General features: G+C 30.8%; 1 protein-coding gene across 1 annotated transcript; it reads right to left on the bottom strand.

The window, feature by feature from the left end:
- On the bottom strand, positions 11785-13519 carry LOC109329781 (probable xyloglucan 6-xylosyltransferase 3). Its single transcript, XM_019563604.1, has one exon. It carries the CDS (start codon positions 13365-13367, stop codon positions 12021-12023), a length of 1347 nt encoding a protein of 448 aa, XP_019419149.1. The 5' UTR covers positions 13368-13519; the 3' UTR covers positions 11785-12020.

Raw genomic sequence — 14220 nt, 5'->3', positions numbered from 1 at the left:
TGCAAAAATTTTAAGTTTCATTGTTAATAATTTTCCATATTCATCAAACATCCCTTTTACAAATCAATTTTTTCATTGGCTTGAGGGCAATCCATTATTTAAAAAGGGGAGACATGGTCGATGAATATGTGAAAATTACAAAGAACTTATCATTTTTTTAGGATGTACATTTATTTAGAAAGTAATTTGTTTGTCCATAAAAAATAAAATAAAAATATAAAAAAAACGAATTGAATTGCCTTAAATAAAATAAATTGACAAAGATTGCATGATTGAAAACAATTGCTAAGCACATTTTACAGCTTTCATTGAGAAAAATGAGATATAAGATTAAAAAAATTGTGAAAACATCACATAATGTCATAACAAGAAAATTTTATGCAAATAAAATTTTAAAATTGTGTAACATGATTTTCGCAAACATTTTTCAAAATAAAAGTGTAAATCCAAATCAAATGAGAGAGTGAGCCAAACGCGTGAGAATAAAAGTGAAAATCACCATTTGTTTTGTCTAAACAAACTTGTTTGAGTCTTTAGTTCTATTAATTGCATAAGATAGATAAGAAATGATCAAGACATGTTTATTCTTTAGTTGAACCAAAAATGGCCAAAAAAGTCTAACCAAAAATAAGATTATCCTTTGATAATCCCCTTTAAGCCAAACAAAGTGAATTATTTTTTTCAAAAAATCCCATGAACAAAATTAGAACAGAAGGTTCTAATTAAGAGAGCATGAATTTTTAAAAGTGTTTGAAAAAAAGTAAGTTGAGAGAGAAATTGGTGAACTTGGCTTCTTGAAAAGGAAAAGTGAAAAAAAAATCAATCTCTTTACAAGAACAACAAAAGTTGTAAAATAAATGGAAGAAGAAAGAGATTGAAAAATACAATGAAAAAGTCAAAAAAGAGCCAAAGTTCAAAAACTAAGAGATTGGAAAAAGAAATTATGAAGAAAAAAAAGAGTGAAGTGCTTCATTGGAAAAAAAGTTGAAAATCTTTGCTCTCTTGAATAAATTTGCTTATCTAGAAAAACCATGACTTTTCAAGCCTAGCCTCATTAAAACAAAAAACAAAACTTTAGTGATCCTTGATTGAAAATACAATTTTAAGAGAATAGGTGAGACAAAAAACAAGTTCAAATTACTACATTCAAATGGTTGAATATTGAGTGAAACACCTACATCCTTGAAAAGTTCTATCCTTGAATTTGTGTGCACAACAAACACTTTTTGATTGAAAATTATTTGCTTTTATTTTATTCCACATTTTTTTATGAACATAAGCATAAAATTGATGTTTGAAGCATTATGTATGAAATTTACAAATCTTGAAAAATCTCATTGGAAATTTTGAGCATGCTTAATCAAAATTTGAAATCATGTCAATCATATCTTGAAAATTAGCCAAAGCCAATTCGGATATGTTTTACCAAAAATACCTAATTTTCATACACTTTTCATGGCACTTATCCCATACAAATCATACAAAACCAACTTAATTCAACACTTTTGTATAAATTATCATAATTTGATTATATATTTTGTCCACCTCTTTTCCATGTCTTTGTGTAAAGTTTTTAGGAGAAATCAAGAGAAGAAAAAATCAAAATAATAGTCAAGCCAAAGGTATCCACATAAGCCAAATTTGATGCTTAGCCTAAGCATGAACCACAAACATGAAGTTGCTCACTAAGCAGCATGGCGAGGACCAAAGGGTCGGCCAACATGACCTAGCACTAACTTGGCTCGGTCAAGCATAAGCATGGCACGGTCAAACTCAAACTTGACACAGGCCAACCTGCTCAAAGCAGGCAGCTTAGCATGCACCTATATTGCCCAACATGGAACCACACATCTGGCCAAACAGGACAACCTGCTCACCAAGCACCTACCTGGCCTAACCAACTTGCTCAAGTAGGCAGCTCAGTGGTGCCATATAGAAGCCTGGAGGTTTGCACTCATCAAGTGGCCAACTTGACTTAGCCACAAAGCAAAGAATACATCATGCATGACCTCACTTGACATGGCCCCTAAGCACTTTTCAGAGTAGCCCACAATAGTCTGATCATGTAGCTCACAAATAGCTTGGGTGAGTCAACAAGAAGCAGCTGTCTAAACTGCTTGGACAAGGGACCAACCCCATGTTGGCGGTGTCTAAAGTGCCTATAAATAGAGGTCATCTTCCATACTTTCAATTCATTCATTATTCATTTCATTCTTCACTTCTTCTCTCCACAAAACTTCTCTCTAGAATTCTTTTATCTTGGAGTCACGGTTCCAAGCTAGTTACTTAGGTAAATTCTTGTAATTTTCTCTTAGAATTCAAGAGGAGACGGGAGTTGGCAAATGGGATACAAAAGTTAATTTTGTAATCTCATTTGGTTCCAAAAACATCTCTTCCTTAGATAGATGACTCATGCTCCTACACATTAATTTGGATTCTGATGTAATGTTATTCCTTTTCTTCATTTGTATTATCTTTTTATTTCAATATATTCAAGTTATTACTTTTGGTTCTTTTTAATTCTTTAATAAGTTCTTAATGTGGTTTTAGTTTGATCACCTAAAACTTGATTTAAGGATCCAAAAATGCTTATTCATAAGGTATTAACAAGTGAACTAAAAAGTATAGCCTACACCTTAGCTCACTTGCCATATCAAAGCATCCATTTTAAGCAACTTGTGTTAAAGGCTAAATAAATTTAACGGAGCTTGAAGTAGGTTGTGACAACCTACTCCGACGAGTGATAATTAATTATTATTTAGTGTATTAAACAAGGTTTGAAAATCATCTTTTTCATACTAGGACCTCCTAGATGGAAAGTTAAAGACATGGTGTTTGGAATTAACCAAAGTACATAACTTGTGTAATGTTTTCAAAATCATTTGAGTTTAGAAATAATTCTATATTTCAAACCAATTCTCTCCTCAAGAATTTGTGAATATTAGTTTATCTTTCTTTGTTAGTTTTTATGCAACAACATAACAAAAACCATCAAAAAGTTGTTAATCATTATTTTTGCTACAATATACCTATATGATTATCTTCTATTATGCAATTCTCTTTGGTTCGATATAACTCTATACTATTATACACTACAATTGATTCTTGAAAGAGATGCAAGTGTAAAATAATAAAGTGTTAAACTTATAAGTTTTATTCGTTGAAACATAACATATTCACAAAAGTGCACATCAATTCATGATTTGTAACTATGTGAATAGAAACAACATACAAAAAGTGCAATTCAATCAATGAATTGTTACTTGTAAAAAGAGAGTGATGAAAAATAAATCTAACCGCTAACATTTGCTTTCTGTATTTATTTTCCACAACTAACATTTACTTTCCACAACTAACATTTATTTTTCGTCATTTACGTTTCCGCAACTAACTTTTATTTATTGCTTTATTCTTTTATTCTTTATACCAAGTCTTTGAAAGAAGTGGTACGGTTAAGTGCTAACTTTATTCTTTTATTCATTTTATTATTCTTTGATACCAACTTTCATATGAAATGGTATGATTAAATTAATAAACAGAGACTGGCATTTATGGTATGGTTGAAAGGTACCCGAAAAGGGATTAAATAAATAAAGTCACTAATTAAATAAATTGTTCATATTCATCACTCTAATTAATTAAATAAACTTGCAATTGGAAAAACTCTTTCAAAAAATTGACCATTTGTTGAGGGGGAATCCGAAAACAATCTTTCAACGGGTACGTAATACATGGTACGTTGCCCTGCTAAATTTTGGTACACTATAGGTATATTCAGTGGTATTTTTATAGCTTTGTGCATAGTCGTTTCTAGTTTTACTTATTATAGGTGTGAATTAACTTGTGTTTCACCATAGGAGAAATACATCATGATAAAAATAATTTTTGTTCTTTGTAACTCATTCATGTAAGTGAGTATACATTATCAGTTATTTTTCTTTTCTTTTACTTACACTGTAAGCAAAAATTTGATTCATTCCTTAAAAGGAATTAGTTCTCAAAAGAACCATGATGGTAGGAAAGAACCAATTCGTGGTTCACTACCAAAATGAGAAAGTTGTGATTCAGTCACTTTGTCATCTTCCTTGTTATGACCATCAAAATCAATCATTTGCTCATCTACGTTGCTATGACTTTCGGAGTGAATTCTTCACATCTACCTTCACATTAGCAAGATACAGTATTTTAAATTGCAGTTATGATTGTGAGTGCGGTTATTGTGGTTGTTACGATGCGTATTGCAACCATTGTGATATGAATTATTTTGTAATTAAAAAATATTTTTGAATTTTATGCGGCCTAATATGACTCAAATGTGATCTAATGTGGTTGTGTTGTGGTGCAATATGGTTGCCTTGCAGTCCAATGTGGTGTTGTCAATCCTCAATTGTGGTGTGATGCGTTTGTAGTGGTTACCACAACCATAATATTGTAACCGTCTCACATGATAGAGTCTACAATTTAAATTACTAGCAATATATTAACCATCGGAAGGTTCTTTTGGTTTTGTAAAAGATATAGAGTTCCTTGTTGTTTTAGTGGTTGGGTCTTGCTTTTGATAATTGTTTTCAACTTTTGAGGTTCAAAATTGCTAGGACCGTCATTAGTAAAAAAAGTAATAGCTTTGGACTGATCAGTACAATCAATATTTTCTTGCTTTTTTAGGAACGTCGAATCTACCAAAGTGTCATATTTTGCAGCCTGTGGATTACCGTTGCTCATGAGTCATGATAGAGTTAGGAGAAAATTAGAAGGAACACAATACAATTAGAAAATGACAAGATATGCACATAAATTTTTAGTATTGTTCCAATCAAGTACGGTATAAGGAAGGGTGTTGAGCTCTCTTCTAAGGAAGGGTTTAACTCTCTTCTAAGGAATAAATCAATCGAGTTGATAAGACCCACAAATTTTCTATCATAAATATAGAATGGAGATCATGTTTCAAACAGTATCACATTCTCTATACTAAGTCAATGAGAATATTACTTTTTTTTATAAAAAAAATTATTTTATTAGTGTGACAATATGTAATTAGTGTGGGACAAAAAATAAGATATTATTGAGGACATCTAATCTGTGACGAGCGAACTCTCCAACATTAAAGAGGGAATTGGTGTAAGAGGAAAAACAAAGAAAAACAAAATACAATGACAATTATATTATTTTCATCTAAAGTGAAACAACATTTTCACCTTTAAATTTAAAAGAAAAAAACTAACCTGTGTAGTTTCGGAGAGGACATTGTTCCAAATATAGCATGGATAGATACATCATTCTAGTGTGGTACCACATTCCACATCCTTCGAGAAAATATGAAATTTATACATATATGTCCATAATTTAATTTATATTAATGAGTGTTATAGGCTAATTTACCTCAATAATACACTTTTTTAAAATAATTATATAAATATAACAGTTTATAAACTATTTACTAATTTTTGATAGTTCAAAAAAATATCTTAAAAAGTTATTAAATTGTATATACCTTGACATACGTAGGATGTTGATTGGTCCAAAAAATTAAATCTTAAACCATTATTAAATTATATATGCATCGACATATGTTGTATGGTGATTAGTTCAAAAAGTAAAAAATAAAAAATCTCACAACTTTAAAAATAAAAAATGAAAAGGGGTTGGATATGCTGCCACGTGTCACCACACCAGCATGTCTCACCCCTTTTTTTATATTCTTTTTTTTAAATCAATTTTTAAAAAAAATATTAACTAAAATTTTATAACATTTATACTTTTCATGTTCTCTTATTTAAAACCTCTTATCACTCAACTACATTAATTTATACCCAAACTATCCAACTGTATAACTCTCAACCTCTAACCACCCAAATTAATTTTTCTTCACTCATTTTAACTCATCTCATTGCATTCTTTCCTCCTCCTCATCCTCCTCCTCCCTCATCTTCTTCATCTATAAGATAATTTGTTTTTATTCATGTCTAATAAGTTTGTTTAGTTTAGTTAATTAGTTATTCTTGACTAGTTTAGTTATTTAATTTAATTATAATTATGTTAGTTATTTAATTTAATTATAATTATGTTAGTTATTTAAATAATGTAGTTTATTTGTTTAATTATTTTAGTTAGTTGTACCTAATTTAGAGTAATAATATTATTCTAATTAGTATAGTTCATATTTTTTATTTAATTGATATTAATTATTTTATTTTAATTATAATTACTATAGTTATTCAAATAATGTACTTTAGTTATTTAATTAATTTTAATTAGTTTAGTTTATTTATTTTAATTAGTTTAGTTAAATAAATTTAATTAGTTTATATTAGTTATTTATTTTTAATTCTAATTACTTTAGTTATTTAAATAATTTTAATTATTTTAGTTAATCTTAAATATTATCTGAAAATGTAAAAGAAAAACGAAAACAAAGAGATGGCAATGTATCTCATCCCTTTTTCATTCTTTTTTAGCTTTCAGATTTTTTATTTTTTTTAGCCAGTCAACATCTGACACGTGTTAAGACAAAAATATTTAATAAAGATGGACTTTAACTACGCATTTTAGTAAATAGTTTATAAACTATTCTATTTGCGAAATTACTTTTGAAAAGTGCATTATCGAGATAAACTACCCTTATCTTATGAGACTAGCTAACATAAAACAAAATGTCAAAATAAAAAAATGTAAATATTTTAATTTTTTTAGAGGATAACCATAAAATTAAGATGAATCTGGGTGCATAGGAACAAAGTAAGGAAACAACCATATCTCTGGGGGTGTTGGGTTGATGCCGCTCCATTCTATACACCAAACACCTGTTCATTTGATTAAATTGCACATGTAAGAACCATTTGATTAAATTCTTACTCAAACTCAAGTGCAAGATATTAAAGTATAAACTATGTAAGCGGGCGGTGAGTGCAGAAAAGTTTTCACCCAAAGATTTGAGAGAGGTCCACTTACCCTTCTTTAAAAAAAAATATTTTATATCTTAACAATTCATTCTATAAAACTATAATAGTTCACATAATTTGAATTAATAAGTAGATCTGGATTATTATATTTTAATTGAGTGAATGCTTAAGATATAGAGTAAAAAAAATTTAACTACTTCTAAAATATGTAAATCCTCTCTAATGATATTTTGGAAAAGTTATTATTATTGTTATTATTAAATATGTAATGTGTGTAATTAAGAACCGATGACGGAATAATTAATGGATATACTTATTAAAGCTAGACTTTACCCCATGATGTAATAGAAGTGTCTACAATCAAGAATCTATTTTCTAGCATTGTGCATGGCACCATCATCTCAAGCTCCGGGGATCATCTCTAGGTGAATTTAATAATTGTGATTTCAAGTTATTTTTTGAATAAAATATTTAAAATTGAAGAAATTATTTTTCTTCTCTCATATTTCAGTAACATGGAGGAGTTGTATTCCCACCAGATGAAGATTTCATCTAGTATTGTAGAGTCCAGGATTGTAACATTTAGCACATTTTTTTAACATCTATGATTTCAAGTTATTTTGAATAAAATAATTTTAAATTGAAGAATTTTCTTTCTCCTATCATATTCAATTATTGGAGAATCTATTACTAGAAAAAAATTGTACTCGTATCAACCATATACCTATGTCTTCTCCAAGCAATTTTAAACTTGCATATGTTAGAGTTGTGCAATCCACCCTCCATTTATGTCCGGCTGTCATTTCCATTACAATGACTAATTCTTATGCATTATCCAATTTCGATGATATCTAGTTATCATTAAATAACTTTTAATACAAACGTACACTACTTTTCCTTTCTCATCCTCGTTTGATCGACGATAAAAAAAGCTTCGAAAAATTGTTACAATGTTGTGGATGGTTCTAGTGTCATCACTATATGGCTTATGAAAAATGCATAATTTTTATAATGAGAAACTTTAAGTTATGAATTTATTAATTTAATTAAGGCTTGGTCTAAGTTGCAAGCTACTACTTAGTTCGCACAAATTTCATCCGATTAAATTTCTCTACATCTCATCTATTCAATTTTGAATAAGAATCACTAATACCTTAAGATAAATTTGTATATAGAAGTCGTGATCAACAAAATCATCTATGTCTTTATATATCTGGTAAAAATGTTGAGGTATAAATTTATGATTTATTATCTATATTGGATGATTAATAGATACATGTGTAATTAAAGGAAATAATGTTTAAACATATAATGGTAACAACGTTAAACATATAATGGAAACAATAAAATTAAAATAATAAAGCAAACAAAGAATAAATGCAGACAACAATGAATAGAAATAATAAAATTAAAAAAATAAAATGGAAGTAGTGTTAAATATATATGAAAAAAATGAAACGCAAATTAAAAACAATGAAATAAAAAGCACCAAAGGCTATATAAAAAATCAATCAACTAAGAAGTGAAACATCGTTTGAAGGCAAGACTTTTGTCTGTATACGAAGCAGAAACTCTCACTTATGTTATGTTGTTCAAAGTTGTAATTTCTAATTTGTGGTGACCATTCTTTGTAATATGGGAAATTCCCAATCTGGGCTTGAAAAGTTGTAGGTAATATATACTTTTTTTAAAAAAATTAGGGTGTGTAAGTTAATGTCGAAGTCGTTAATAAGATAATAGGGATGACATTGAGTCTAGATAAGTTGGGGTAGTACATTACCTGGACCCATCTCGTTGCTTCGTTTTTTGACTCAAACCTACTCAGACTTGTACAGATACTCGTTGAGTCTGCTACTCCCGGTCTTTGGTTACCTAATGGATATGTGACTATCTAGTGAAAAGAAGAAACTATAAAACATAATTTAACACGGTTTAAATTGATTATTAACTTCATTTCAATTTATTCAAACAAACATAAAAAATAACTTTAATATTAGGATGAAAAATTTATTTCATCAAATCAACATAACATTACATCACACATATGTGTAAGAACGAAGTTGCAACTAAAATGGGGTGAATTAGTTGACTTAAAAATTATAGCCACTTTTTCTGCAAAAACAAGAGTTAACATGCAGCGGAAAATATATGCAGAAAATAAAAAGAATAAATCAAAGAGATAAGGGAGAAGAGAGTACACAAGGATTTTATATTGGTTCACCTTCTTGTCCACCGAAGGCTACGTCCAGTACTCTTGTATCACAAGAGATTTCTTCACTAAGAATTATGAGTTGTAATTACAATATCTCACCCTGAGATTTCTATGTACCTTACACACTCCCTAATTCTTATTCACTCTTGGAAAACACTTTTCGAAGTGATTCTAATCCCCTTTCTTTTCACATCCCGTGAAAGAAAGTATTCTGCAACAATATTGAAGAATGTACAACAATGGCAGATTGCCTTTACAAGTATGACAATAGTATAACTTGCAATCCAATCAACTCTTTAAGTATACTAAATAATAATGCTCTTTTAGAAAACTTTGAAACACTTCTAAGCAACTTCAGAAAAATAACTTTTGAAAGTTTGAGTGCTAGTTACAAAAAGTGTAGAAAAATAACTTCAGAATAAGTTTAATAGCTTTTGGAAATTTTATAAGAGTTGTGTATTGTTGTGTGTTTGTGTTGTGAGAGTTAGAGCCTTTATATAGACTTTCCAAACACTCATAGTGCCTTTCTGAAAGTGTAGGAGTTGTTTGAAGTGAAGAGATTTCGTTTGGAGTGAAAACATTTCATTTTGAAATTTGAAATCTCATGCAACAACTCTCAGTAATCGATTACTGATAGTGGGTAATCGATTACCCAAACTCTCTGTCTACTGTTCTTTTAGAAACAAATTAGAGTAATCGATTGCACCATTTGGGTAATCGGTTACTCAACTTTTTCAAAACTGGTAATCTATTATTCAAAGGCAGTAATGGATTACTCTGAACAGTTTTAAGTTGGATAACTCTTTTTCTCACACACGTAACTTGTTACTTAGATGAAGTAACATGTTACACACTATTTTTGAAAAATGTTTTAAGTATTTTTAAAGTGTTTCATTTTTCTTTAAAAATAGTTTGAGCATATTTAAGAGTTTTACGATAGAAGTACCTATAGAGACTTAATCTAATTTTCTTGAAGCTTTAATCTTCTTTATCTTCATAAGTATTCTTCCTTTTCTTCTTTTTGGTGATGTTGGTGTCCTCATCAAAACCTTGTCAAGGTCAGGAGCAAAGATCTTCTTCACAATATGAATTGAGAACATAACATCATTGTTTAACGACATAATATAATTATTTAACAACATAACAATCACATTTATGACTTAATATAATATATTCAATTATGCATTAGCATATAATATAACAATTATGATTAACATAATATTAGGTTGATATATCTATAAAAAGGAATATCGGGTTCAGGTATTGTGGGTCTGAATACCTTATTACCTAAGTTCATTCAACACCGGGTCACAAAATTTCGGATCTCAATTACCTACAGGTCCAAAAAGATGAACCCAGACCCGACCTGTTGTGGGTATTATCTATGGATACATGTAGGTTTAGGTATTCATTGTCATCCATGTATGGATGTGGTTAATATTAAAAGTTTGTTCTTAACTACATTCCATATATAAATATCTCTTAATTTTTTTACACTAAAACCTTAAATGCCACATGCTTGTAGAGTGTCGCAAAAATACATTTTTTTAAATCAGAAAATAATTTTTTTAAACGTTTCTTAAAAAAATTAAAAACACTTTTTTTTATAAAAATGATTCTCTTCAAAAATGTCTTTACTTCCAATTAAAAAATCAAATTGGTTATATATTCATCTGATCCATTAAAATTGATTCATGGATAAATTCAATAAGTTTTATATGGATACATTGAGTAATTTAAAATATAATTTAAATGAATTTATATGGATTAATGAATGATTTTTCATCCTAACATTAATATTCAAATTAATTCATTTACCTTCCACACTTACTAAAAATGAGAGGATAAAGATAGAGATGAAATAATAAAGATAGAGATGAGAGAAAAAAATGGAGAGAGAAGGTGATTACATGGTTTGCCATACCAATTCTGGTTCTGGTATGTTGTGCCATGTTTTATATCGTTAATCATTTTTAACATTATTATTACAATTTTTTTATTATAACTAACCCGATACATGGTATACAGTACATAGTGTGCGGTATGTGGGACACAGGTAAAACAAGGTAACATTGACAAACATTAGAGAGAGGACTTAATCGACATGATTTTTTATTGTAGGACTAAATTGACACTATTTTTTATTAGAGGACTAAATTTGACACTATTTTTTTTTAAATGACCAAATTAAAACATAATAACTAATAAGATACATGACAAAAGAATATTTACTCCTACTTTATGCAAAGTTTTTTAAGGTTCCAGCAGAAGAGCAATGTCCTAATGGAGGCTGAATATATGACAAATGGAAATAAGAAAACCGTAGAACTCAGTACTATGCAACAAAGAATCTTGTAAAGCAGGTTATTCAAGTATCATCTCTGTATATTTTATTAATATTACCATGACAAGTTCCAGGATGCTACTACAGGGTGTAGATACGTAAAAGCACCCTTGTCATTGTTGTTTCACAGGTATAACTCTATGGTTAAGTGTGATTGTCCAGAAGTCAAAATTGCATGCCATATATCAAAAGAATTTATTTCCAAACATTAAATTTAGCAGGCTATTAGCCATTACCTCTGTTAAAAAATCATACATTTTAAGTGGGTAAGAAAAGTAGTAAAGCAGAGAATGATGGTCACTATAAATTCATTAATTGAAGACGGCACAGAAGTATATTAAGTCTATGAATTCATCCACAAGAGTAACAAAATTAATTGAAGCTGAGCATACAGCATATGAGTAAATAAAAATTGTTTACTAATAACTCAAACATGGTAGCAAGACGATAACTTATGAAAGAATTCTATCCTATTAGAATCAAGACAAAAAGAACAAAATGATGTTACAAGTGATCTGTTACCAAAGTAAATTCATCTTAAAGCACTTTTTCTTCTCAAAAGTCGCTAGCTTTTTGATTCAGTGCTCCCTGAAGGATGTCTTCTTATATCAAACTGGTTTACAAACTGCAAAGGAGTAACCGTCTCATTTCGGATCCTCTTGATTTTAGGGCTCAACAAACCACGGTGCTTAAAGCCATAGAGCTTGAGCACCTGATTATCTGCAAAATTGTAAGCTCTTTCCATGCTACTTAGGCACCTCTCCACCGGATAATCTCCGTAGCTCCCACAAGGCTTACAACCCACAAAATGTGTCACGAATGGCCACCGCTCATCACCTAACCCTGGATGATACTTCTCGATCATCTCCTCATAACGGTCTACCAACCCGACCCAGTAACCATGCAAATAAAATGAATTCTCCAAAAACACCTTATCCATCCAATGATCCTTTTGGGATAGCAACAAGTATATCAAGGCCGACTGATCATCTGCCTCAAACGCCGGCCTGCCCTTGAGATTCGCAGTCAAGATCTTCCCAGCCTCTTCTCGAATTGGACCCTTGGGACCCATCGGAGCCCAAACATCAAGCAAATCCAGCGACCACTGGCAATTCCGGAACAAAAAGCTTCCTGTATTGACCGCAATCCAAGACTTCTGCTCAAACAACAAATCCGGGTACCCATGAAGGACCAAATTATAGTCATCATATTTCGACATCGGAAGCTCAAAAACCATATCAGTGAAAAATGCATCACTATCCATCCACCAAATCCACTCAATCTCAGGGTGTGAGAGCATCAACCTCCTAATCATAGGCAATTTGGCCCAATACCCAGCAAGTTCCTTATCCAAATGTGCTATATTATACACAATCTCAATATTATGCAATCTACAGTAATCAATCTTGTTCTTAATGGATTTCAACAAGTAATGATCCCCAATTGGGTTATCACATGGTTTTGGTGGTGACCCAGTTAAGAGCAATATGCGAGGTTTACCTTTAATGTAATTGGGGTACTCCGGGTTCTGACCGAACCATGTTTTTCGCTCCTGGTCCCAATTCCTTATCTTGGGCCCCAGCGTGAAGGTCACATTAGGGTTCAAGAATGTCTCGTCTTCGGGATCGTTGGGATCGGCGTCAGATCGGATCTCGGCGAGGATGCGGTTGGTCTCCTCGACGAGGTTCTGGTTAACGGCGTCGGCGTCGGAGGATCCGAGGTTGACGCCAATTGTGCCGCGGAGGACGAGGATGGTGACGAAGCCGCAGAGGATGGTGATCTTGATGTTGTTGAAGGTTTTTTGTATCTGACGGCCACGTGGCAGGGCGTTGGTGCGGGATCTGGTGGCTGCGGTGGTGGGCAAGGTGGCGGCGGTGGTTCTCTTCTGAACAGAGAAGTTGTCTTGCCTCATGTCTTTTTGGTTAAGTGAGAGTGAGAAGAGAAAAATGAAAAGCTGAGTAGGGAAGAGCAGTGGGTTAGTTTATGTAGTGATTCATGGCGATGGAGATTGGAATTTTAGATGGAGCCTTTGGTTGTCTAACGGTAAGTGTTTGAAACATGAAAGGGAAACTGAAGGGAAAAAAAGAAGACTGTATTAGAGTAATTTCCATTTTGTTTTCATGGTTATACTTAGAAACAAGTCGAATCGAGTTGAACCTTTATCTCAATAATGATTTGTGCAATTTAGAATTCGACTCGAGTTCTATACAAATTAGATTATTAGCTTTAGTTTGTCTCGATTAAAGTTTATAATCTATTTGATTCAACTTAAATTGATTCATTTGGACAACTGAAGTAATTAATTCAATTTCAATTGTTTATTTATATAATAAGAATGAACGTAAAGAATAATGCATAAGCTATGGTATAATAAAAATAAACATAAAATTTTAGTTTATATATACATCTTGTTGGATTCCAAAGGGCTCTATTATTCACCTAGAATGGGTGAATAGGTAATAAGTGATTCGGTATTCAATTATCATTGTTTGATTAACTAAAAGATTATACAATTTTTTTTACTATTTAATCGATTAACTAATGATTTAATCGATTAATTGCTTCTGCATATAATCGATTATCTCAAGAACTTAATCGATTACTCGGTTCTTGTTCTTTGCCCTTAACCTTTAAGATTATCAAGATTCAACTAAACTTATATGCACTCTTATAGATAATAACATCCAGTTAATGCACATAATAGAATATGCAAATAACACTGAATGATATGCATGTCAATTTAAGTAAATCAAGAAATACGAAAA

Source organism: Lupinus angustifolius, chromosome LG02 (genome assembly GCF_001865875.1).
Source record: "Lupinus angustifolius cultivar Tanjil chromosome LG02, LupAngTanjil_v1.0, whole genome shotgun sequence".
Classification (NCBI taxonomy): domain Eukaryota; kingdom Viridiplantae; phylum Streptophyta; class Magnoliopsida; order Fabales; family Fabaceae; genus Lupinus; species Lupinus angustifolius.
Note: the sequence above shows the minus strand (reverse complement) of the source record. Positions and strands in the feature narration are given on the sequence as shown.

Excerpts from the sequence above, each read along its gene's own strand:
- LOC109329781 (XM_019563604.1), bottom strand. The coding sequence starts at position 13,367 with ATGAGGCAAGACAACTTCTCTGTTCAGAAGAGAACCACCGCCGCCACC.